The following is a 27,821-nucleotide window of genomic DNA, read 5'->3' on the forward strand; positions in this document are numbered from 1 at the left end:
CCTGACAGGAAGGAGCGGGTAGCCCGGCGCCTGGAGGGGATCGAGACTGATGCTCCTCCCGCCCTGGTGCCTGGTGGTTTGGTAGCCAACAGAATGCTCGAGGAGGATCAACCGCGGTACACCCGCGCCTCAGACCCCTGTGAGCCTTGTGTGATGGGTAAGCATGGCACGACGCACTGCAGAAAAATAAATCTGACGCCCTTAGTGGCCTCGGATCCCACATTTGAAAAATAAATCGTTATTCGTTTTTTTCTGCCTGTTATCTTAACCTACTCTTGAGCACTAGAGCTCCCCTAGTTCCGCCAGTGGAGATGCTCAGCGTCCTAGACCCTGTATGGTATTTTACTGGGCATCTATACTGTAGGTTTAATGCATGATACTTTGCATGTTGTTTAATTTTGCAAGACAAGTACTCACTCATTAAAATGAACGTTTGTTAGAATGATGCCACATATATGTCATTTGGGATGGAAGGTTGAGCCATCAGTGTTTGTTAAACTTGTAGCACCAAATCTGATATAGCTGAGCTTTCAGAAATTTGAGGAGTCGTAATTGTTAATGGAGGTTGAACGGTATGAGAGACTGGTTACTACAGTAGATCCCACGTGACATGAATTTGGCGTACTTCTTAATTGTTCAGGAAGCTTGTTGATAGGTTTGACATATCCTTTTTTTTACCACAGTGAGGCGCTATAGTCGCGAGGATTTGGAGGAACCCCAGAAGCAGGTGTCTTCTCCAGACAGAGTACACCGGGTCAAAGGCGGAGTTGGCAGTGGCCGTCCGGAGCCAAAGCTGGTGTACGTCGACCCAGTGATGTTATCCACCTCCTCTACACCCACATCTGGCCCCGCGGACCCCACCAGCCTCAGTTCCAAGGCCGAACGCATAGCCCGCTACAAAGCAGAGCGCCGCCGCCAGCTATCAGAGCGCTACGGCATCCTACTGGATCAGGAGGCGGACATTGATTTCACACCGCGCCACAGGTCCCGCCGAGACCCCGAGACCCCTGGTCGACAGACGACCGCCAGGCGAGACAAAGACAGACATGAATCCGAGGAACCGGAACAGGAGCCCAGGCTGCCATACCGCTCTGGAGTGGGAAAGGTTTACATGAGGACTCATCCAGACCCTGCACCTGCAAACACATCAAGCCCGGCCCACACACAGCAAGCTCCTCCCCCCACACAGGAAAGACCGAGCAGACATTCGGAGCGGGAAAGAGCAATGAACATGGAGAACTACCGGCGTGGAGGAACTCAAGAACGAGTAACCGCTTCAAGAAGTAGAACCCAGGAGCATCATCCGCCCCAGCCCCAACAACAACAACAACAACAACAACAACAACAACAACAACAACACCAAGACCCTGCCCACCAGGAGTCAAGCCCCGCCTCCAAAAGGGACTACAGCATTGCAGCGGTGCCCAACTCTCCTCGCACCGCCCGCCGGGCCTCCCTGCCCTCTACTCGCTACGGCATATCACCTGGGGATTTATTCATAGAGCAGCAGGCCCAGAGCATCCTCAACAGGCAGGGGTGAGTTTCTCTAAAAACATTCACACAAAACATCAGGTTGGGGCATAAGGTCATCGAAATCTTTTATATGCAATAGAGGGAAGGTTTTGTGACTCAGTGCTTTAAACCATACAGATACAACTTCTACTTCACAAATTCAAACCATGGTCATAACAGTGTTGTGTTTTTGGATGAATGCTTATGATTCAGAGGAAAACAACTTAAGATACTATAGTACTACTAAAATAATATAAAACATTTAAATTTGCATTGGGTTTTTTTCAGTAATATGTCTGGTAAATTAAAAATAACTAATCTAAATGACAGACTCAGCTTGTATCCTGATTTTTGCAGCTTGTTATGAGTTTTTGGTGTCAAAGTAATGAAACACTTATAAAGCACAACAAAGCTCCATAAATGTGGTCTATGAATGGTCTGCCAATGTTTCTTTATAGCTATTTTAGTTTAAGCTTTACCATGTTCACCTGCTGTAATAATGTAATGGTCATGGTAGTAACAGTAGCTCTTGAGAATGGCCTGGTGGGTACTTGCAGTGAATCTAATGTTGTGTTTTTAGAGAACATTTAGTCCTCGATAGATTGTCCCGCTGATATTTACACCAATTCACTTACTGCTAGTAAATTAGCACAGGAACATAAATTAAAGTTAGTAACACAAAATTATTTGCATGATGTAGAGAATCAGACCACTTGGTGTGGAACAATGTGCCAAGCTGTTTTAGCATCCCAAATTTCATGAACTGTTGCAGCTTGGGTGATAGACTGGCTGCTGAGGTAGCTAGCTTGCTGCTTTTAGACTGTACATGCCTGTGCCACGATCTTTGTAGACTGTGGTTCTAGCTGTGTCATGTTTGCCCTGCTCTAGTTTCACATAGACAGATGCTCTGGGTAGCTCATCAGGGAAACGCTATGGAGTGAGAAGGAAAATGGCAGCCGTATGTTTTTTGAAGGGGATATGATTTCCCAGCTTGTCCCGAGATGTAACCCCCATCTGACAGCGGCTTGGTTAATTAGTAAAGTGCTTGTGTTGCTTTCTATTATAAACTTGAGCGCGCTACCAGAAAAGGAATGAGAATTGTAATAGCTGTTGAGTAAAGTCAATGAAGAGGACTCGATGGCATCAAGGCAGAGAGAAGTGATAAACTGGACTATGAGTTAAAGCCTATAAATAATGCCGTTCATATTCGTGACATCGCCAATTGAAAATACTTACATGTTAATTATAAGCGCCTTCAACACAGGCAATTTTCTGTAATCACCTTGCTCAACATCTTAAAATATTCCTGGTCATGATTCATGTGATCAGTGCAGCACAGTTTGATTTGATCCTTTATTAAAGAATGATGAGAAGTTTCCCTCAGGGTCTGACACTGTCAACACATCATCCTGTAGCCTGGCTGCACTGTCAAAGAGCGACTGGTGTCTCAACACAGACTGACACTTAGACAGTCTTCAGCTCGTCTTCAAGGAACTGTCCAATCAGCATCAACCTCCCATTGTCAGCTGGGTACATGTGTTTTGAGCTGGCTTCACTCAGACATTCAGGGAACAACTAGTCATTAATTTCTCATGTGATTTTTAAGCCAGACCAAACACTTCATTTTTCTTGCACTCATCTCTATGTCACAGGGTAGTAAAGGAGTTGGAAATGTCTTAAATGTAATGTTCTAGGTCATACAAAACCTTAGTACTTATTGTAAATCAACAACCTCTAACAAAACCTAAGCACTTATTGTAAATCAACAACCTCTAATCAAATTAGAATCCTTCTAGTTAAATTGTTGTTATCTAGATTTTAAGTCTTAGAAACCAAATGCCCTCTTTTTAACATGGCATTATCAATGCTTTATTAAGCCAAAATCATAAGATCAATATCTGCTAACTAAGTACTTTGTGCAGAAAAGACCACACACTGAGACCACATGAACACAGTACCAGGAAACAGAGGTACTAAACAGACTTAATAATACAACTCTTCTGTCATATTTGTCGGATCACATTTTGCGAACATACCCAAAAGTCTGTAAAACGGACTATTTTGTCATCAGTACAATTCCGATCCCCAGCCCCTACATTCTTGTTAAATTAGTGCGACAGTGTGTGGCCTGGGTTTCATCAGCACACGAGTGGTGTTAGTGAACCGCAGTTGATGAGGTGTCAACATTAGTCAGCTTCAGACCCTGACCCAGTCAGTCACAGACCCAATGACTCAGCACTTGTCAGTTGAGGCTGCATTCACTTTCTGGCCTGTTAATCCCTATGAAATTACATCCGAGTCTTGTACCCTGCCAGTGACTCTTCATAATGTCTTCACGTAAGACATGCTGCTCCCCTCGAGAGCTTGCATGCATTGATTTTCAATCACCTGATATGCCTTTGTGCGGCTTTGTGGATTGTAGAGAAATATAGATGACCCAAAATCTTGGATTGATGTGCGTAGTCCGGGAAGATTGGCCATTACAGATTTAGGTCTGCATGTATTTCTGGACCAGACAGTGGCACAGATGCATGGCATAGCTGTCTTGCTGATAGGCTATGAAAGGATGAAGGTCCATGGGCTGCCTTTGAGCTGTATGGACAAGTGGAATTCATTAAGGCATGGATTATTTTGTCAACGGTGTTAGTAAAGCTTGAGTGGTTTCATTGGTGTGCATAAGGAACAGATTATCTTTGATGCTTTGTTTGCAAAACTTAAGTAATATACATTCGTTTTTCCAGAGTAAGGAAATCCACCACACTCTTGGTGGCTTAGCTTTCAAATGTCCATTGTATGGCACTGGCACTGGCTGCCTTTGTGGCCTTATCAGCTGCTTATGCTTGCTAGTATTAGTGTGTACTTGTGTAGCACAGGCAGTTTAAGTCCTTCATGCCATGTCAGATAAACCAGGGGCCCATCAATTATGTCTGGCTTAATGGTCTGCAATGAGATTAGAGCAACCTTTGGCTACCAGGGGTCGTAAGGTTGTAGATGAAAATAGTTTGGCTTACTTTTTGGCACAGAGACATCAGAGAGAGAGAGAGAGAGAGAGAGAGAGAGAGAGTCACAATCCTAATGTAGGATTTGGGAGCTCAAGTTAGTCCCGTGATAGTCTCAGGTCATAAACTTTTGTTACAGTGTTTCACAATTTGCACTTGGAGCAGACATTATAGATTTTCTAATATGCAAGAATTAAGTTTAAGTGGGGAATCATTTGAAAGAGTTCAAATTTAAAATCACGTAAATTGTCATTATCTTAACGATAATTTACTAGTGTATTGAAAATATTTTGTTAGATAGTTAAAAAGTTTGGGAAAGGTTTGGCAAGTTTATTTTATCATTTACTTGTCTTTGGGTCCCATGAGGTTACAAAATTATATAGATGCATATTAGATCACATCTTGTTTAAGTTGAGTTTTAAGTTCGGAGACTGTCGTAGTTTTTTGATTGAGCTGGAATCTCAGTGTCCCTTATCCATTCCTTTCCCCCAAGAATCCGAGTAAGGGAAAAATTACCCAGGGATGAAACTGTCCAGAGGCCCCCTGACTGGAGTCCAGACAAGAACCAGGTTAACAGACACTCTGCTCAGGGGAACACTCAGTATACACCACAGCACTCAGAATCCACCCAACAAAGGTCTGTTCATCAGCCTCAGCCCATCCCAGGGCACCATCCTGCCCAAGTCCAAACAGCCTACCCTTCCTCTGCTCCTGAGTACCATCATCCTGGCCCTGCAGTGGACCTGCAGCCCTATTTGGCCATGCCTGCCCCAGTGGCCACTGCCAAACTTCCTGGACCTCCTGAGGTACCACCTCGAAGGAGAGTGAGTGCCGACCAAATCTATGCCGCTCACAAGGAAGCAAGATTAGAGGTTAGACAGGCCCTGAAGGAAGAGCCCCTAACAGAGGGCCTGCTGAAGAGCAGGAAAGCTGTGTTGCCCTCAGAGATCCGCCGAAGGGAAAAGAGTGTGGAGGACACTCATAGGGGCTGGCATGAAGATATGGACTGGCAAAACTACAGCCCAGAACAGAGGAGGATGAGTCGAGGCGAGGAAGACTGGGATTGGAACCGACCGAGAGAAAGGGGGAGAGAGAGAAATGTTGAGAGGATCAGAGAAAGGGAGAGAGAGAATCTCTCTAGTCTTGACAGCCAAGAGGAGAGATTAGTTAAAGCTTTGCAGCCGTCCCACTTGTCTGTACACCAGCAACCAAGGCAGCATCAATCCTCAGAGACTATGTTCCACCAAGAACCTCAAATTCAGCAGCAAGACCCACAAAGGCAGCATCAGTATGACAGCTTGAGACAGCCACAAGAGCCTGAAAGACAACAACCCACTCAAATAAGGCAGGACTATAAAATCCAAAAAGAAGAACATCCAAGTCAGCAGCAAGACCCCCAGAGAAAACAAGATCCCCAACTAGACAAAGAGTTTGAGCCTCAGATGGAGCAGCTGCAGGATCCATCAGGTCACCAGAGGTTTGACTCTGCAGTCTACCTTCAGAAAACCTCTTCTTTGCCTCAGGCCAAAAACAGAAGCACGGAGATGAGTGGGGGGCCCAAGCACAAGGTTCGAACCCGCTCCATGTCAGATATAGGTATAAGCCAGCATTCTACCATGTACCGTATGGAGAGGGCAGCAGCCAACCGGGAGACATCCAGGGCCATTCCACCTTCAGGGATGGCCAACGGGGAGATGGGTACCCTGGACACCAGGGTGTCGGTAGCACAGCTGCGACACTCTTATCTGGAGAATGCCAACCGGAAACCCGAGTTGTAGGTCCAATGGCATGGGCACTGTGTGGCATTGCTAAATAACTGTCTAACTGCATCATTGAGATGTTGCAAACAAATAACCCAATGACGATACAAGAAAATATTGTTGATAGAATATAAGGCATGTAATGGGTCATGGTGTATTATCAATTTCACATTTATTATAGTGTCTGCAGTTTTGTTTTTTTGGTGCTAAACTTGAGCAAGTTCACATTAGTTTTTGCAGTTGTCTTCTGCTGCATGTTAACATAAGGCAATGGCTCTTCACGGTTGAGTTGCAGTTAGGTCATGCTCATTGTGTGCTGCTATACAAGTCTGTGAGGCCCTGTTCTTCTAATTTGAGTGGTTTTTTTCTGGTAAATTGTTATTCTACAAAAACGACGTCAAAACAAACATTCGGTAACATTTTTCTTGTACTTGTTGTCTTTGTTGTCTTCGTCAATCCATTCTAATTGACCCGCCACTCCAAAAGTGAGACTGCTAAAGTAGATCTCTTGGCAGTGGAGGTAGATCCAGCTAGCGGCAGTGATCGAGACAGGGGCGCTCGGAGGCCTCGTCGCTACATCACTCCAGGAGACAGTCGCATGTCGGAGAGGTTTAGGACTCAGCCCATCACGTCCGCAGAGCGCTTCGAGTCCGATAGGTACAGCAGAGGCTCTCTGTTGCGATCTGCAGGAGCTCTTCAGATTCATTTTATTTACAATGATCAAAATTGAGTGACAAGAGCATGGTTCCATAGGTTGACATGCAGTTCATGATGAGATCCAGTGGATCCCAATATTAGAAAATGCAAAGTAAATGCTGATGCTTGATGCATATTTCTGTTTTCTGCAGGTCACGTCTAAGCCCATCACAGCTCCAGGATGCTGAAAGTAAGTTCAGTCGATTGCATATATAAATGTGCGTGTGTGCATGTGTGTGTGTGTGTGTGTGTGTGTGTGTGGATGTGAATTTGTGTGGTTCCAGATGTTTAAATACAGTTCATACCACATAACAAAATCTTTTTCAGTGGATGAAGAGAAGCTTGATGACAGAGCCAAGATGAGCGTGGCTGCCAAGAGGTCCCTCTTCAGGGTACATTGTCCTTTTCAACAATGAATTCATACATCATGACTGAATGATTTCTGTCATATCTCCGTCACGGCCTCACCTGCGCCAACCAGTCCTCTTGTTTTCCTGACATCTCCCTCCAGGAGTTGGAGAGGACATCAGACGGGAGCATTCCCAAACCACGTTCTCGGAACGCTGCCGTAGAAAGACGTCTAAGACGAGTCCAGGACCGATCTCACACACAGCCTGTCACCAACAAGGAGGTGGTCAATGCTTCAAGGTTGGTCCTATGTATGGTTCCTGAATTATATTTTCTTTTCTCTTCATTAATTTTGGATCCTTTTTTCTCTCCTTTCCATTCAAATCCCTTTGTGTCTAATCTAAAAGACATCTGTCATGTTTCTTTTTTAATTTCTTTTTTAATCTTTATTTCACTGACCTCTCTTCCCACTTGTACCTCCCTTTCTCCACTTTAAAGTGATGCTGCTGCCACACCGTCACAGACTGTGTGCATTCACCCGACTGTCACCTGCGTCCCAAGCTCCACTGTAGCCAACACAAGTGTGACTAGCATCAGGTACACCTGAGCTCGGCTGCTTTGTATCTGTTTGTATAATGGTTTTGTTTACTTACTCAAATAACATATACTGTATGTATCAATGCTCATTCTACCACTGTTGTATATATTTGTTTGTGTTAGAATTTTACCCACATGATGTGTCTATTGCATGAAAACCATCCAAGCATCAAGTATTTTATCATTTTAACAAATTCTAATAGTTTTGTTTTTGGTACATTGCTCTTTGTAAAGAGATTTTGTAAGAGGTTAATGAATCAACTTATTTTAACAGCTGGATATTGGTATTGGTATTCCCCTACAAATAATTTAGGAATTAAGATAAAAACAAAGCTACCCCTCACTTGACATCTACGTTATTATGACTCAACCCTAAAGGACACGGTTGCTTGCATGATGTACTGTAAGTGTGCATGAGCAGTTTCCCAGAAACAGTTTGCCAGAAACAGTTTGCTTGCGTATTTGTTTCTGGAGAACAGATGTGCACCTGTTTCCCTGACTAACCTGAATTCTCATTTGTTCAGATTTTGTTCAAAATCAGAACAATGTCAATGTCAATGTGCTACAGATGCATTTCACTCTCCGTCTCCCTCTCCTGGCTGCAGTGCAGATCTGTTCCTCCAGCTCCCTTTCCCTCCTTATTGGTAGCTCCTTAGCTCTGTGCACCTTATACGGGAAGGAAGCCAGTGTTTACTCAATCACTCATTCAATGCTTTCCGTGCCTAGTGTCTATGCATTCCGGTCTTGCGGCGATTCCCGCATGCGGGTCACAAGTGTCATTGAGGGAATAGGTTACATATCTTATGGAAAAGGTCAGAGGTTGAGCCCGTTAAAGCCCTCCTTCACATGTCATGTGTTCACGTGTCCTGCAGTCTGTTTACCAACCCGGGGTTTTAACTCGGCACACTGCGGGGAGATCACCATAACCCCGGCAAACATCTGAGTGCATTATATGATTATCTGGCATATGTGCGCTGATCTGCTTATGTCTCTACTTGCTGCGCTTGTAATCTGACTCGCCTATCAGAGTTATTTACCTGGCTTGCATTTGCAAGCATGTTCAACCGTTTGATATTTAGGGGAGGAATACATTACGACAGCACATATAGTAAAAACATATAATAATTCAGGTGTATTTAAAACTGAACGAATTTGATTTTTAATAATTCATAAACATTTTCATTCATCGAGGTGATATAAAATCTAAATCAAAGGCAGCTGGACGTAGTGTTTGGTTCTTGAAATAAATATACCACCCTCCGACATTATATCCTGCCAATTGTTGTCACCTTATACCCTAATTAGAAATGAGATACCTCATATTTAAAATTGTGGATACTTCAAATCTCTAAATTTAGCCTTCAGGGTGGAGCGATGGCAACAGGGATGCACTTCTAATGGATTGATAAGATCTTTTATCACCAGCAAAAAAATATTTTCTGTTGTCATTTATTGCCCTGTTTAAGCCATTTAATCACTCTCCTGTCTCAGAGATGAGTTTTTAAATATAGTGGATATTTGAACCAACTGACAACGGACACTCAGCCCCTGACATCCCCCTGTGACCCCCTCAGCATCCAGGCGTCCTCGCAGCCGGGCTCAGCGGTGCAGGAGCAGGCGAAGGACGCGGACGAGCGGCGGAAACCCGCTCAAGCCCTCGGGCCGGAGGAGGAAGATGGCCAGGAGGAGCCTTTCCTGGATGAACCCGACCTGTCCACCCTCAGCCTGGCTGAGAAGATGGCCCTCTTCAACCGCATGGCTCAGACGACGGGCAAGACCGCGGAAGGGGCCCTCCGGGGGGACACCCGCCAGCGCAGGGCCAATGCCCGTTTTCAGACCCAGCCCATCACGCAAGGAGAAGTGCAGCAGGTACAAAAGTTTTAGCGTCACTGTTGAATTTCCTTAAGACATTGCTCAACATCTAGGACGGTATGTCCTTCTGCACATTCACTTATTTCCCATCAATCTTTTTTAATCTGTAAAATGGAGCACACAAACAACAGTTGATTATAATAAACGGAAGACCTAGTGGTATAAAGACGGGTCAGTAGATGTTCGTAGGTCCTGAGGTGGTTCCAGGTGGTATCATTGTTTGACGCTACACTAGCAAGAAGCCGGTAAGGACACAGGTGCTTTTCCCCAGAGCTCCTGAGGAAGTGGTCAACACCACTTTGGATATAATGGGAGGAGAAGAAAGTTTGTTCACAGAAGCCCCTGCTTCCTTTTTTTTGGGGCTGCCTGCGTTAACTAGCGGCAGCGTTAGCATCCTGGCTAACTCAATGCCAGCAGCCTGGCTACTGTCCAAAGCAGAAAACAACCGTCAAAGTCCTAATTTGGACAAATAACCTCGAGTTACACGTCCGGTAGTATTGATAAGTAGGCAGGTTGTGTTACTTACAAAACTTGCAGGTCATCCTTGAAGCCTTCTCAAGTCCCGGAGCTCCTCTTCCCCTGAGTGAATGCCCGTCCGAGGTTCACTGTTTCACTCTTCTTCTATCACTCTCCTCAACGAGATTCTTTTTTCTCGCGATGTTGAGTTGTTTCAGTCAATTCGGCTGTTCCACCGTGTGTCATTTCAATCACCGGGAGAAGACACCTGAAGGACGCTATTCTGTTTCTGGTCGTGGTCACGAAGTGGGTGACGCGGTGGCCAAGAGACAAACATGGTGAAAGGAAAGAGGTCAACGATATGAACACGAATAGTGTTGTTTTTCCAATCGCCGCTACACTGTGGGATCAGTTTCAACATCGTAGTGAAAAGTTTAAGACAAAAAGTTAGTCAATCTATTTGTGCAGAGTAGCCATCAGAACAGATGTGCACATATCCATATTGGACAAATGGAAATCAACAACGCTGCATCTCAGCATCACTTGGATGTAAGATCCTCCTCTAAAAGCCCAGCAGCTACAGACAACTTCCAGGTCATTTACTCCGAGTGAGTGTTGTGCAGTGTTCCGGTTTCCCTCGATGCTTTGTGGATGGATGACACGGATCTATGTGCTCCGGGTACTATGAAAGGAAGAGAGGACGAAGAGGTAATTCTTCTTTGCCCTTGGAAAACAGTGGCCTGTATTTGTATATGACACAAATGTGGGACGTCAGAAAATGCAGTGTAGAGGGTTTTTAAGAATTAAGAAGAATCATCCTGCATGTATTATATGTCTCGATCTTTGGTCTCAATCGCCCGATACACACCGTGTAGCGTCCTGTGTGCAGGAATTGCGTTTGCATCCTGTAATTCCATATTCGTTTACTCTGAAGTGCGGTGCAAAACTAAGATATGAATTCCTTCTGTGGGCTCAGACCCCAGCATTCTGGATTAGACACCGCAGATCAGGTAGATCTCACCTCCGACGTATCCGCAGCAGTGAGTCACGGTCAATACACTGGTGTCCACACAGGAAGACGAACCGCCCGCGACCTCCGCAGAGTGCACCGACGACTTAGAGGGAGATCATGTAAGACGCCCTGCTGCCTGTACACAGCTTCTGATTGGCTGATCATTGGTTGACTGTGTTAATGATTGATGACCAGCGCTGTTGTGGCGGTGGATGTCCGCCGCAGCTTTTAATGCTGAGCTTCCTTGTGATTTGTTCGTGAAGTGTGTATCTCAAGGCTGAAATGAAGTCTACTTTTTAATCTGGCCTTGATTTAAAGTTCACGGTGCCTTGTTGGTTTTCCGCGGCTCGTTTCGTTAATGGTATCTGCTTCTTTGCATAACAAGCATGGGCTATTTGAACGACGAATGGTGCATGCTACTATTTCGGGCCTCCTCTGAACCTGAGCACGAAATGCTATTATTTGGGGAGTGAGTGTGTTGGATGGATCCGGCCTTGGGATTGCAACCAAAAATCAGCCGATAGCTGTCCGGTGTGGAGTTTGAGCATCTTACAGAAACGGCTGCATTGCAAAAAACCTTTGGGTTGTTGCGCTGGACATAGAAGGAAACTACCACTGTTTGCCTTAAAGTAGATCTGAGCTGTTGGAACAAGAGATGTTTATATAGAGATGGCTGCTGATAGTGACCCAGCTTTTAGTTTTTCATTGTTTTCTGGCCTTTAAGGCTGAATTACAGGTACGTCATTCAAAACTGGTGGGGGGAAAAAAAACGCTGTCTGGATCTGCCCCTTCGTCCAGTTCCATGCCAGAATTGAACGTGTTGTTTCTTGGCCCGTGTCCCATCCTTCCTCCAAGTACGGTGGAAATCCGGTTCATTCGTTTTTGCCTAATCCTGCCGACAAACAAACGAATGGACCAGGGTTCAAAACATTAACATAATATATAATAAAGCAACGAGGGCCTTTTGTCGTCATGAAGAATCAGTAATGATTCACTTTCAATGTCACATTATTAGTTCGAAAGTATTTTATTATGGGATTCTTTAAGTATCATCAAAGTAAGATACCGTTCTTATTTATATATTTATTCACCTTTCTCATCCTGTTCTGGCTGAACCTTGATTGCACGGACAGTTTAATGCTAATTTTTCAAAAATTTAAATAATTTTATGAATGCTAATTAGTGTGAGGTGATGACTGTTAACAGCGAGGTGTCTGGCAGATGTGAATGATTCATTTGTGTTTAAAGTCTGTGCTTCTTGCTGCCATTTTGTGCATGACAGACTTGTTATACCGCTGCGGCTTCATGATCAATGTTTTGCTTTTCCTTCCTCATCCATCCATCCATTTCTTTCCTTCCCTCTGATCCCATTCATCTATAAATCTTTTCATTTACCGGCCCCAGCCATATTTAGTCCATCTCTTCTCCATTTGCATCTCTGTAGCGCCTCATTTCTGATTCTCCTCATCCTGACTTGTCTGACATGCTTCCTGCAGCTGAAAACCGGTGGGGCGATCAAAGTGGAGCCTTTGTCGGCCTCCCTGGTTCGATCTGTGGCCGCGGTCACCTCCCAAGCGGCTGTCACCATGGTAACCGTGCCGCCAGGCGGCAGCAGCAGTGTCGCCGACGGCGATGGCGACGACGACGATGGTCTCTGTGCAGGAAAGTCCACAGCCATCCCCTACATCCCTGCCCAACAACAGGCTACCGGCAACGCGGGCAGCCACCAGGAGAGGGCGCTGAGGTACTTCTCCATGACCCAGAGCGGGGACCCGGGCCACCCCGAGCCCGAGCTCGACTCCTCCCCTCCCCTCGCCGAGAGCCGCGAGAGAGTGGGGGCTCCCGCTGCTCCCGTCCCCTCGGCTGGTCACAGGCAGCAGAGGGAGGCCGTGGAGGAGGGCAGGAGGAGGCAGCCAGAGGAGGAGGGCAGGGGGAGACGGCGGGGTGGAGCCACAGAAGACAGCGTTAAGGAGAAGCTGCACTCCCACGACAAGGACCGGGACGGCAGGCAGCATCAGCATCAGCATCATCCCCAGCCTCAGCATCAGCATCAGCATCAGCATCAGCATCAGCATCAGCATCAGCATCAGCATCAGCATCAGCATCAGCATCAGCATCAGCATCCCCAGCCCCAGCCTCAGCCTCAGCACTCTGCCGCGCCCTCTTCGTGGAGGGGCGAGTCGGAGCCCGTGTCCGGCTGGAGAGCTGCCGACGGAGATTCCCAGGAGAGCAGAGAGAGAGCGGAGGCAGGCGGAGGAGGAGGGGGAGGAAGAGGAAGAGGAGGAAGCCACCTGAGAGAGGAGCAGGAGCAGGAGCAGGAGCAGGAGCGGAGCAGCGGCCGGAGCCAGGGAGGCGTCTCAGGTAAGAGGCCGTGTATACACTCCAGACAACTTCAGACAGTGAGGAGATAAGAGAGGAAGCGAGGGGGGAAAGGGGATGACAACATGGAAGGTACAGCTGATGAAGAAAATACTAGAGATGACAATAAAAAAAAAAAAAAACAAGAGGGGGGGAAAGGGAGTGACAAAAAAAAGGAGGAAGCAATGTCTGGGGAAGGGGCTGTTGTCATTATCCTTATTGTCTTGTGCAGCATGCTCCCACGCATGGCTGCTTTCTGCCGACTGCACACACACACACACACACACACACACACACACACACACACTTTCCCAGCTGGGGGTATTTGATTTGGCCTCATACTGAGACACACACAGAGAGAGAGAGAGAGTGTGTGTGTGTACGAGAGAGAGAGAGACGTCTGAGGCGCCATCTAATTAGCATATTTTCCCATGCATTCGCCTCGTGGCTCCCTTTGTGTGGAGGAAGCCCCTCTCCTCACATGCTGACGGTCCGGTATCAGACGGCAGAGATTCATTTTCATTTTTTCTCTTCAGACCGAGCTGTGTGCGTGGGCAAAAGGGAAGCTGCGCCCCCCCCCCCCTTTCGCACCAGCTCACGCCTGTGGGTTCCATTCTACAGCGTAATGGTTTTCCTGACCCGCTTTTAATGTGCTAATGCAGAATGTGTCCTGGGGGGGGGGGGGGGGGGGGGGGGGCTTCTCTCCCGTGCACGCACACACACAAACAAACACACCGTGCAAAGATGAAGGCACTCAGCGAGAGAGAGAGAGAGAGAGAGAGCACTTATATAGGAAGCAGGTAGAGGACAGAATGAGGACACAATGGAAGCCTTGTCTGCAGGCGCTGACGCTCTCGTCTTGACTTCTGCGTGGGAAGATCTCAACTAAAGTTTGGTTCCTTTACGCTCCAGCGGCGTGAGGTCGGGAGGACACGGATTCTCCGAGACTAACCACAACAGGCTCCTTCCCTGAAAACTTGCACCATAAGATGAAGTGAAATAAATCCTTTATTTGATTAGTTTTGATTTAGTTTTCCCCCCCAAACCTATGCTGCGCACGTGAATGCATATTCATATATGATGGGACGGGCACCGGTCACACGGGGGATTTCACTCATCTACTATGGATCTGTGGTCATTTGTCCTATTAGTGCAACATACGTGTGTGTGTGTGTGTGTGTGTGTGTGTGTGTGTGTGTGTGTGTGTGTGTGCGTGCGTGTGTGCGCGCAGACGTAAGATATAAAGTTTTAGGAAAATAGGAAAATTATGCACATCAGATTCTGTCTTAGTCTTTGACTACTTTTTGATTTCTAGTTGATTATATATTTTGCCTCCTCTTCTTCCAGACTTGCCGGATCACTCTGCAACCCTCAGGCCGCCGGTCGTTAAAGTGTCGTCCAGGACCGTGTGTCACGTGTCGAGCAGCCAAACCGTCATCCAGTCTCCTCCGACTCCCCGGAAACCCTTTGCGCCGCCGCCGCAGCAGCCCCCTCCCACCCAGCCCAAACCGCCGTCCCTCATCCAGCCCCCGCCCACGCATCCCAAGCCTTTGGCCCAGTCCCCTCAGACCCAGCCCAGACCGCAGGGCTTCGTCCAGCCTCTTCCGAAGCCTTACCCACAGACGGCCCCCCAGCCGCCGCCCAAACCTCAGGTGCCTCCGCAGACGCCGCCCAAGCCCCAGTCCCTCCCCAAGGCCCTGGTCAAGTCCCAGTCCCTGCCGCTGCCCCTGGACCCCGGCGAGGACTACAGCAGACACAGTGTCCACTCTGGAGACCTGCTGTCCCCCACAGAGTCCGGGGACCGGCTGTGTGACGGCATGTCCAGCAAACAGATGTCTATCAGGGAGAGGTGAGTGCTGACGGGAGTTTGGATATTTATTTGTCAAACTGGCATTTGTGGCATCAGTAAATATTATATTGAAATTTTTATATATTAAAGCCTCGATATACTTCAGACATGTTCTCGACTTGCCTATCTGACAAAAATTTAAAATGAATAGAAATGCAATCAGATGGCAGACTTTATTTCCTTTTTTTTACTTTTAAGTCATTATCAAGTTCCCCACAGATTTGATTCTACGAACCCTCATGGCTACTGGATGACGACCCCCGAGAAAATGTCCGTCAAATTCCGTATGAAATTATCACAGGTTATGGTCATTTCCAAATATTTTTGGCGATAATGGGTACGGTGACATTGACCCTTGACCTTTTACAGGTCAAATGTGTAGGTCACCTGAACATGCATTTTTTAGTGAAAGGTCAAATGTGATGAAAAACTGTGTTTACTTTGACCTCATTTGTCTGCAAGAAGATGACGTCATGATATATAAGAGAATATATATCGTGGCGGTATTTGGCCCAGGTGACCCTAACCTTTGACCTTGTGACCCAACTGTGTGCAGACAATATCAATATTAACTTGTGTATTACGTTCCATAAACATCTTTAGACCAGTTCACGTGTAGGAATCTCATATTGTAGACATCGACTCACGCAGGAAACACAGACACAACAGCCCCTTCTGGAAAAGTAAAGGGGGTCGAAGTAAATATTAAAAGGATCAACCGCGAAATCGTGAAGTGCAGAGTAGAGTCACGCGCAATTCTTTGGAAAACCTCCATTGCTTTCACAAACCCAGGATCCAGCCGAGGAGCTCGGCCTCGTACGAGGAAGAGACGAACAGTTAAACTTGCACTGCAGGCTTGTTGCACCGTTTTATTCCTGGAGGTGAGAGAGAGATTCATTTTTAGCACCGTCGCCTGTCATCGCCCCCTGAGAGTCAGCGGAGACGAAACGTCCCCGTTTCTGCCCAGTGTCCAGTCTTCACACTGGAAGCAGCGAAGGGATGGTGACACACTTTCTTTTACCCCCTCAGCCATTCGTCATCATCTCTCCTCCTCCTGCGGCTTTTTTATTTATTTTTTTTTTTTCTTTCAAAGCAGTCACGTCTGACCTGGTTTTTCATCCTTGGAGGATTTTTTATTATTTTATTGTGACCTTGATGGAAATAATGGAAATGGAAATACGAGGTCACAAAAGTTCAGCCACTTTTATTTGATTTATTTTTAATGACAGTAAGATGACGACAAATATCCCCGAGCCCGTGATTTCAAAAGGTCCAAACCCATCGCACCAAGAGACGCTTTATATATTTGAAAAATTGAATCGGCGGTTTGAAAGCTTCATGCTCTAATGTGCTTCACTAGAGACATTTTACAGTTAGAGAAATTATCTTTGGAAGGAGAACAGCTTTTTACTTTATGTAACTAACGATTATTTTCATTTTTGATGAATCTGTCGATTATTTGCTTGATTAATAAATTAGTCGTTTGGTCCATAAACCAAAATCCCAAGATCTTGTTCAGACAACAGAGATATTTAGTTTACTGTCGCATAGGAGCAAAGAAATCAGAAAATATTCATATTTAAAAGGCTGAAATCAGATAATTTACTACTACTTGAACCCGATTAATCGATTATCCAAATAGATGGAGATCAACTTTTGCAGCTCTAGTACAGTTTATTCTTTAACTTTCGCCTGTTTGTTCATAATACTTTGATATTTCTCTACATTTACATGGTCGTCATGTACGGTTGCTGTGGAGGAAAATAAATCTCTGCCCTCGGAAACGAAACACGATCACGGTGCAGAATTTCAAAACACACGGTGATCGAGAACAGGGTGCATGTGTAACCGGGACGGTGACAGGCATGTTGTTCTCCAGATGAGGTCGGCTTACGTTATGGATGTTTTTTTATTTCAGAGTGGCTCTGCTGAAGAAGAGCGGCGAGGAGGACTGGAGGAACAGGATCAACAAGAAGCAGGAAGTGGTGAAGGTGGCGTCCGCCGAGCAGCAGGCGCAGCTATGGGAGCAGACGGAGCAGACGTGTCAGAAGAAGGTCGGTCACCACACACACACACACACACACACACACACACACACACACAATCACGCACAATCACACACACACACACACACACACACACACACAATCACGCACAATCACACACACACACACACACACACACACACACATACACATATACACTCTCACACACACACACACACACACACACCGTTTTGTAGTAGTATATAATAAGTGTAATAAGTACATAATGCTTTTCATATTAAAATAATCAGGTTATACTTTAGTGTGTTCCTGATAATTAATATCAATATTCACTTGCTTCTACGTCATTAGGCAAACAGCATCAATGTACTTGTCACAGCTGTGGTATATATTATGTTATAATGTTTGCATGTCCCTGAATATAAAACCCACCGGTGCCACATTTCATCCCCCCCATCCTTCCACGGTTGCCATGCCACCCAGGTCCTTTCGTCCGCCCCCTTTCAGTTTGAAAGCCCGTCGAGCAGATCACCGCAGCGTCCCGCAGACTGTAAACACAGAGAACCCGCGAGGGTCCGTCTGCTCGAGGAATCAGAAGGTTCCTGCATCACTGGGGAATGAAGTGTATTCCCTTGTGCCATAGTTTTCATCTACGGCAGGAGGAGGATAAAGCTCCGGGCCACGCTTCGCACCCTCCTCAGGAGACGGAGACTCGGGGAGCGAATTTGACGGAAAGGAAAATACTCCAGTGTCTCTGACGTGATGGTTTTTCTCTTACGTGCATCAGTTTGAGTTTAAACTGCAGTTAGAGTGAAATGTCTGAGGTAAAGGAACCTGTGGTTTTAGGATTTTAGATTACTTTCTTTTTTTCTCTCCTCCCCCCCGTCGCTCACTTACTTCACATTAGTATTCTGCGGGGCGAAACCACCCGCTTACACCCTGGATGTTAATCCTCCAGGCACTCTCACCCCTCAAACCCATTGAAGCAACAATGGCCGCCCTCCCTCCCTCCCTCCCTCCCTCCCTCCCTCTCCCTCTCTGACCAAGTGCTTCCCTGTTTTTAACCCCTCAGGAGGAAGGGGTGGTGGTTCAGGACTACTCTGCCGTGTCTGTGTCTGAACAGCTGTGGGTAAGACCCGTCGGCAGCCGCACCACACCAGCCCCCCGAAACACTCGATCAGAGCGGGGCCACATGGGACCCGTGTCGTCGCAGTGGGCAGCAGTTTTGCTGATTCTATCCTAAAGGGGATATTCAAAATAATCAATTTGCTCCTAATTAGAATTGTTTAGGGAAAGTTTGATCTAAGGCTATCTTTCAGAAAATCATCTACTAGGGTCAAATGATTTGGTTTTCGACTTACTCCAGATGTTTGTACCGCCCGAATGAGTGAGACGTAATTTCCTTTAGTTCCTGGTAACAGTGACCAAGGACGTCCTGTGACATAAAATTGTATATTGTTGTCAATTGTTTTTCTTCTTTGGCTTAAAGCCGCAGCGTTTAATTTTGTGGCGCCATCTGGTGGTAAAGTTGCAAACCGCAACCAACTGAGCACCCGACAGGGGACACTTTATGGCGGCGCACCGCCGATTCCATTTCCGGTTTCCGGCAGCGTGTGAAAATTCAACGCAAATGCGACGTATCCTGGAACCATTTTGTTTCAACAACCGTATTCAACATGACGTAGCAAACATGGCGACTCACACGGAGGTCGGGTCCACCTCATGGAACTACATTTAACTCATTCAAAGTCATTCAAAAACGAAAAAAAAACATTGTGATTATAAATATATGAACACATAGTAATGGATAATATATTAAATTGCTGTTAAAAAGTTCTTCTAAATATCACACACTGTAGCTTTAAGAAAAGCTGATCGAGCTGATTCTAAATTAAAAGCAACGCTTTTTTTGACTATCTGCTAAAATATTTCAAACAATATAATATTAAATCACACTTTTACGTAATGCTCCTTTAAGCTTGCAGCTGTGTTTTCACTGCGTCAGGAGAGAACATGGCTTTTGCAGTTTGCTGCTTTACTACTAACAGAAGAAGTTTTACATGTCATGTGGCATTTAATAATTTTAGGTTCCTTTTGTAATCATGTTTTTTTTTCCTGTAAATTATTAAAGATACAGTGAATTGGCGAATGCTGTTGCGCATGTTATTTTTGTTTTGTTCACGAAATTGTTCTCGGCAGAGCTCGTGTTGCAGCTCTGGAAGTTGAAGGACGGCGCGTTGCACCAGTTTTTCTCTCCCCCGCATCCATCACTTCATCCTCCCGTCATCTGCATGTTCACCGTTTTTGTTTCTCCCCCTTTCCATTTCCTCCTCTTCCTTTCTTCCACTTATCCGCGCACCTCTGCATCCTCCAGGAACCCGTGTTCTCTTCCACCTATTCTCCTCCTATCTCGCTCGGCCAAAAGTGTCAGTACGTTGACCACCACCGGCAGGTAAGGACACGCGCTCGAGTGGGGCCGCATGTGCTCGACTAATCTGTCTTTCTTCCTGCGGCTACCCCCGTGTGAAGGCCGCTTCCTGGGGTTCGGTTGAGATTGATTTGATTCCGACAGCATGAGCCCAAGTTCAGCCGCGCAGGAAGATTATGGAGGGACACGCACGCCCGCACGCTCGAACACATCAAATCATTGTCTTTTATCCGCTCGGTTTGATGCTGTTACGACATTAATAATTGCCTCAGAGTCACATGGCGCTATCGTCAGAAGCCTCTGACTTCGTGGCTGTTTTAACCCTAACGACATAACACTTCTGAAAAAGTACCGGGAAATGGAAGCCGGCGAGCTCTGGCTTTGCATGCGAGACGCGAAGACGTCACGCGCGCCAATAACCGCTCGGCGATTTTGTCCGGTTTTCCTTCCTTTGTCCGCGCAGAGGAGCGGGGAGGAGATCGAGGCTCAGATGACCATCGAGGAGAGGAAGCAGATGATCTCGACCCGGGAGGACGCCTGGAGGACGAGGGGCAGGGGAGCGGCCAACGACTCCACCCAGTACACGGTGGCGGCGCGCATGGTCAAGAAAGGTCAGTGCGCCGACCTGGAAATACGGAATCAGAGGGTCATTTCCTGTTCGTAGCCCTTTATTTGGATATTTCAATTAAAGGGGCAGTAAGCAGTTTTTGGAGGCCCAACCTCCTGAGTCGCAGCCTTTCTTTGCCAGTACGTCTCTTAAGGTGTCAAGGAATGATTTCGAACCGACAGCCAGTGGACCGTGAGGAAATATTTGCTGAATTTTACAAAAAAGTGTATGGGAATAAAATCGCTCACTGCCCCTTTAAGCTCTATTATATAGGGTTAATATAGAATATGGATTGTATGGATATTGATTTTCTCTGAGCCGCAAAAGTAGCTCAAACTGATCTCCTCCACCAGCCATGTTTATCTCACATGAAATGATTTTCATGTTCAATGTAAAAATGCTAATGCTAATGTGCGCAGCTGGCTAATGCAGCATCAGAAAGTGATGCCAAACGTTTCTGTGTGAGAATTTGGATTTAATAAGAATTTGAAAATGTGTTTATTCCGAACAAGTAAAGAAAAAAACAAGGAAAAAAATAATGTTATATTCACAAACAATGAAAGCATAAAGCCAAAGAAACTGTCCAACACTCGCTTTACATGTCGAAAGTCATTCATCTATAATTAATTCCTTATTGATTGAAATCTATACTTTAATATAAGTTATATCTTTATCTCTAAATTCATTCCTAATAGAGTTATCCTTATCAAAAATATTCATTACCATTTTCATATATTTCTTAGTCATATTGTCTAGTTATTTTTGTATAAATTCAATTACATTATATACTGTAATATATATATATATATATATAAGTATATGTATTGTATTTTATTGATTTATTTAAATCAACATTTTCAAAAATAATTTTCATTAATTAATTTCTTCCCATCTTTGTCAAATTTTGTGTTGTGTCTCGTATTAATTTCTGTGTGTGTGTGTGTGTGTGTGTGTGTGCGTCCACAGGCCTGGCAGCCTCCTCCTCAGTTATCAGTCCCATCCTGTCACCAGTCGCCACCAAACTCAAGAGCAACACGCCGGCTGTCGGCAAACCACAAGAGGGTGAGAAGGATCATCAGCCACAGTCCCTGTGTCAACATCAACGCCTCCGCTGAAGGAATCCCCCAGTCGTTCAAATGAACCTTAAAATCCAAGCACAACTTGCACAATACTTAAAAAAATAGTTCCGAGCAAAGAAATAGGCAATAACTTAAAAAAAACATAAATGTTTTGTGAAAATTGAATTATTTCATCTCCAGAAATTGAAGCGCGGCCAGAAATGGAATCGGACAAGAAACTGGACAAGCTGGAGAACTTCCTGGGACGTCTGAATAGCAAAGGTACGTCCTTCCATCTTTACTATACCTCATCATGTGATATTTCTATGAAGCAATATTTCTGTGTTCGTTGATTCCCTCAGCGGCATCGGTGCCTAATCTTGTTCGTGTCTGTTGCTCAGTGGCAGGTCTGCAGGAGACCACGATAACCGTGACCGAGAAGGCCGTGAAGGAGGTGATGAAGCTGGACGACGAGATCTTCTCCAAGTTTTACCGGCGCGTCGCCGAGTTCCCACGCTTGCCCACCAGGATCGAGATCAGCGAGGACTTCGACAGCATCTTCGGCTCGCAGGGTCCCAGGTAAGAAAAATGGAAAAAATACGCCTAATGGACGACGGCGTTTGACACATCCTGACTCTTTGCATTGGATAGATATGGCGCAGGAAAACTCAAGGCGTCAATAACAACGCCCAAAGTTATCTGTTCAAGTTTTGACCAGAGCCCGACCAATTTTAATTTTTGTGTCAAAACCGAAAATTGGACGATACGTATGAAAAAAAGATGTTATGTCATGATCAATCCATTATGACTGTAATCAAGGCTTGACATTTTATAGTTCAACCATGAACTTTAATGTAAATAACTATAAAGAAAAAAGTCAAATGTAACATAAATTACATATTTTCTGTGTTGTTTCTTCTGTAAAACAAAAGCTTCAATATCAGCGAACATTAACGCCGATGTCAAAATGTCTGTGAAAGGCTCATTTCGACCGGTTTTCATTGGCCAACCGATACGTTGATTGAGCTCTAGTTCTAACTCAGTCATTAAGCAGTTTAGGCACCGTGAGGTTAGCAAGCGAGAAACCGTTCCATCCATTAAATGTACAGTATTTCCAAGATAATGTAATAATGCGAGGACAAACATTAACCCCCGGCAGGTTACCGTCGGCCATGGTGCAGCACAAGCGCTCGGTGCGTCCGTCCAGGAACGTGCAGTCGTCCAGGAACCCCGTGAAGATGCTGGCGGCCCGGGAGGACATCAGACACGAGTACACGGAGCAGAGACTCAACGTGGCTCAGCTGGAGAGCAAGAGGATGAAGGCTGAGAAGAGCCAGAGTAAGGAGAGGGACGACAGTGTGTGTGTCTTGTTTCTTTAAAATTGAATGAAGCGTTTATGTTAATATTGTGGGGGGGGGGGGGGGGGTTTCTGGCGCATGCAGATGTGTATCTTTGTCCTCTCTCTCATTCCAGTGAACAAAACGTCAGAGTACTCCGAAGCTGCTCTCGCAGGTCTGGCCAGTAAAGAAAACTTTGGCAGCGTGAGTCTCCGCAGCGTCAACATCTCGGAGCAGATGTCCAACAACAGCGCTATGCCCTACAAGAATCTCATGCTGATGCAGATCAAAGGTATATATATATATATATATAGATGATTGTGATGAGCTTCAGATAATTATTACGATGATTGCATAAAACCTGCTGCTGCCTTCGTTCAACGCTCTTTTCCCTGCCGACGTCTTTATGTCTGGGAAACGACAAAACAGCTGATGAGAAGAAACTGGATTTTTGTCAGATCTTGTCCACGTGGTGTTTATGCTTTCAAACTAATCATGGAAAACACATTAATGACGCTGGCTTACTCCTTTTCCAGGTCGCCGTCACGTTCAGACCAGATTAGTAGAGCCGAGGGCGTCATCGCTCAACAGCGGAGACTGTTTCCTGTTGGTTACTCCAGAGCGCTGCTTCGTCTGGATAGGGGAGTTCTCAAACGTGATCGAGAGGGCGAAGGTGAGCTGTGACGGATTTTTGTGCTACGATACAATACGACACGACACGACACGATACAATACGACATGATACAACACGATACGATACGACACGACACAACACGATACGATACGACACAATACGACATGACACGACACGACACGACACGACACGACACGACACGACACGACACGATACGATACGATACGATACGACACGATACGATACGACACGACACGATACGATACGATACGACACGATACGATACGACACGACACGATACGATACGACACGACACGACACGACACGATACAATACGACATGATACAACACGATACGATACGACACGACACGACACAACACGATACGACACGACACGACACGATACGACACGACACGACACGACACGATACGACACGACACGACACGACACGACACGATACGACACGACACGACACGACACGATACGACACGACACGACACGACACGACACAATACGACACGACACGATACGATACGACACAATACGACACGACACGATACGATACGACACGACACGACACGATACGACACGACACGACACGATACGACACGACACGACACGACACGACACGACACGACACGACACGACACGACACGACACGACACGATACGACACGACACGACACGACACGACACGATACGATACGACACGATACGATACGACACGATACGATACGACACGATACGACACGACACGATACGATACGATACGACACGATACGATACGATACGATACGATACGACACGATACGACACGACACGATACGATACGACACGACACGATACGACACGAAATGATATGATACTATACGATACGATACAACACGACACGATACGACATGATACAACACAATACGACACTAAATGATATGATACGATACAACACGATAAGATACGACACGACACGATACGATACGACACAATACAACATGATACGATACGACACGACACAACACGATACGATACGACACAATACGACACGACACGATACGATACGACACGATACGACACGATACGACACGACACGAAATGATACGATACAACACGATAAGATACGACACGACACGACACAACACGATACGATACGACACGATACGATACGATACGATACGATACGACACGACACGACACGACACGACACGATACGACACGACACGACACGACACGACACAATACGACACGACACGATACGATACGACACAATACGACACGACACGATACGATACGACACGACACAACACGATACGACACGACACGACACGATACAACACGACATGATACGATACGACACGACACAACACGATACGATACGACACGAAATGATACGATACAACACGACATGATACGATACGACACGACACAACACGATACGACACGACACGAAATGATACGATACAACACGACATGATACGATACGACACGACACAACACGATACGATACGACACGACATGATACGATACGACACGACACAACACGATACGATACGACACGAAATGATACGATACGACACGACACAACACGATACGACACGACACGAAATGATACGATACAACACGACATGATACGATACGACATGATACGATACGACACGACACAACACGATACGATACGACACAATACGACACGATACGACACGATACGACACAATACGACACAATACGACACGACACGACACGACAGGATACGATACGATACGACACAATACGACACAATACGACACAACACGACACGACACGATACGATACGACACAATACGACACAATACGACACGACACGACACGATACGATACGATACGACACAATACGACACAATACGACACGACACGACACGATACGATACGACACAATACGACACAATACGATACGATACGACACAATACGACACGACACGACACGACACGATACGATACGACACAATACGACACAATACGATACGACACAATACGACACGATACGACACGATACGACACAATACGACACAATACGACACGACACGACACGACACGACACGACACGATACGATACGATACGAAATTATATGATACGATATAATAAGATACAACACGATAAGATACGACACGACACGACACGATACGACACTAAATGATATGATACGATACAACACGATAAGACACGACACGACACGATACAACACGATACGATACGATACGACACAACACGATACGATACGACACAATACGACACGATACGACACGACACAACACGATACGACACAATACGACACGATACGACACGACACAACACGATACGATACGATACGACACAACACGATACGATACGACACAATACGACACGACACGACACGATACGATACGACACAATACGACACGATACGACACGACACGAAATGATACGATACGATACAACACGATAAGATACGACACGACATGATACGATACGACACGACACAACACGATACGATACGACACAATACGACACGATACGACACGATACGACACGATACGACACGACACGACACGACACGATACGAAATTATATGATACAATATAATAAGATACAACACGATAAGATACGACACGACACGACATGATACGACACTAAATGATAAGATACGATACAACACGATAAGACACGACACGACAGGATAAGACACGATACGACACGATACGACACTAAATGATATGATACTATACGATACGATACAACACGACACGATACGACACGATACGACACTAAATGATATGATACGATACAACACGATAAGACACGACACGACACGATACGACACGATAGAAGATAAAATTATTACTACCATAATATTTGCATTTGAACAAAGACGATTCACTGATTCTCTACACACAAACACACACTGGCTCATATTACCAAGAGTTCCTCCCATCAAACAAACGTTTCCCGTCTAGTCCACAGCTCCTCCATTTCCCCAAAGGAGGCCCGTACCATCAACATGTATCTTTCTACGCCGGCCGTTAGCTCAGTGCTGATTGTTGATATCGTTTTGATTTCATGCACAAAAAAACGATCGCGACAGATCTTAATGTCCTTCGCACCTCGTCTCTATCTGTCAGCATCAAAGGCTTGAAAACAGATCTATTCATTTTTAAATTGTCTTGCCTCCAGGCGATAGACATGGCCACCTTCATCCAGACGAAGAAGGACATGGGCTGCAGGGCGAACCAGGTGCAGACCGTCGAGGAAGGCGTCGACCCGCAGGCCCCGGACCACCAGCACTTCTGGACGATCCTCGGGGGACAGATGGCGTACCAACGTAAGACGAGAAGTTTGAAGCCTTTGCCCTAAAATGTGTTTCCATCGTCGACCGCTTTATCCACTTAAGGGTCGCGGGGGCGCTGGAGCCAATCCCAGCTGACATTGGGCGAGAGGCGGGGTTCTCCCTGGACAGGTCGCCAGCCTATCACAGGGCCACATACAGAGACGGACGACCATTCACTCTCACATTCACACCTACGGTCAATTCAGAGTCTCCAATGAACCTGACTCCATTCTGCATGTCTCTGGACTGTGGGAGGAAGCCGGAGAACCCGGAGAGAACCCACGCACACACGTGGGAGAACATGCAAACTCCACACAGAAAGGCCCCGGTCGGTTTGAACCGGGACTCGAACCCAGAACCTTCTTGATGTGAGGTGACAGTGGCTGTGTGTGAGGTGACAGTGGCTAACCACTACGCCACCGTGCAGCCCCCTAAAACGTGTTTCCTCTGTTTTTTCTGACCAATGCTGCTAATTTCTAACTGTGCCACAGCGGCGGGTCCACCGGAGGAGGACGAGCAGTTCGAGAACGCCATCGTGGAAACCAACTGCATCTTCCGTCTGCTGGACGACAAACTGGTTCCCGACGACGACGAGTGGGGGAAGGTCCCTCACAACTCCCTGCTGGCGTCCAAAGAGGTCAGAGGACCTCTGACGCTTGTTCCGTGAAATAGAATTTCTTCTTCGTGGTCTCGCATTTCGCAGCGGAGAGAGTTCAACGAGTGTCTCTGTTCAACTTGGCTCGTTGCTTTCGCACCTTGATCAGTCACAGAGGAAGTTGCTCACGTTGCGTTCAGGCCAGAATGCAGTTCCGTCACCTGCCACTGCCATATAACATTTTATTTCATTCATAATAGTATTATTCCCTCAAAGAATATTCAATAAGTCTATTTGAGGTACCAGCCTCTGATTATTAGAATATTTCAGGGGGTTTTCAGAGGAGCTTTTGGCCTTAGAGC

General features: G+C 46.0%; 1 protein-coding gene across 12 annotated transcripts in view; it reads left to right on the plus strand.

The window, feature by feature from the left end:
- Positions 1-27,821, plus strand: part of LOC118311168 (supervillin-like) — a 46,881-nt gene that overhangs the window by 9,492 nt on the left and 9,568 nt on the right. For 3 of the 12 annotated variants that reach the window (XM_047332125.1, XM_047332117.1, XM_047332121.1), the window contains exons 5-28: positions 9-157; positions 684-1,536; positions 5,005-6,285; positions 6,758-6,928; positions 7,120-7,157; positions 7,295-7,359; positions 7,479-7,615; positions 7,814-7,912; positions 9,487-9,781; positions 11,315-11,371; positions 12,749-13,613; positions 14,958-15,459; positions 17,378-17,513; positions 18,538-18,594; positions 19,840-19,917; positions 20,357-20,504; positions 21,467-21,562; positions 21,760-21,840; positions 21,960-22,137; positions 22,718-22,896; positions 23,032-23,187; positions 23,432-23,568; positions 26,711-26,858; positions 27,356-27,501. In XM_047332125.1, the coding sequence (XP_047188081.1) occupies positions 9-157; positions 684-1,536; positions 5,005-6,285; positions 6,758-6,928; positions 7,120-7,157; positions 7,295-7,359; positions 7,479-7,615; positions 7,814-7,912; positions 9,487-9,781; positions 11,315-11,371; positions 12,749-13,613; positions 14,958-15,459; positions 17,378-17,513; positions 18,538-18,594; positions 19,840-19,917; positions 20,357-20,504; positions 21,467-21,562; positions 21,760-21,840; positions 21,960-22,137; positions 22,718-22,896; positions 23,032-23,187; positions 23,432-23,568; positions 26,711-26,858; positions 27,356-27,501 (6,052 nt within the window). The remainder of the gene's footprint in view (positions 1-8; positions 158-683; positions 1,537-5,004; positions 6,286-6,757; positions 6,929-7,119; positions 7,158-7,294; positions 7,360-7,478; positions 7,616-7,813; positions 7,913-9,486; positions 9,782-11,314; positions 11,372-12,748; positions 13,614-14,957; positions 15,460-17,377; positions 17,514-18,537; positions 18,595-19,839; positions 19,918-20,356; positions 20,505-21,466; positions 21,563-21,759; positions 21,841-21,959; positions 22,138-22,717; positions 22,897-23,031; positions 23,188-23,431; positions 23,569-26,710; positions 26,859-27,355; positions 27,502-27,821) is intronic. The other 9 variants (XM_047332118.1, XM_047332120.1, XM_047332123.1 and 6 more) reach the window with 9 other exon arrangements.

The sequence above is a fragment of the Scophthalmus maximus genome, chromosome 5 (assembly GCF_022379125.1).
Source record: "Scophthalmus maximus strain ysfricsl-2021 chromosome 5, ASM2237912v1, whole genome shotgun sequence".
In the NCBI taxonomy this organism is placed as follows: domain Eukaryota; kingdom Metazoa; phylum Chordata; class Actinopteri; order Pleuronectiformes; family Scophthalmidae; genus Scophthalmus; species Scophthalmus maximus.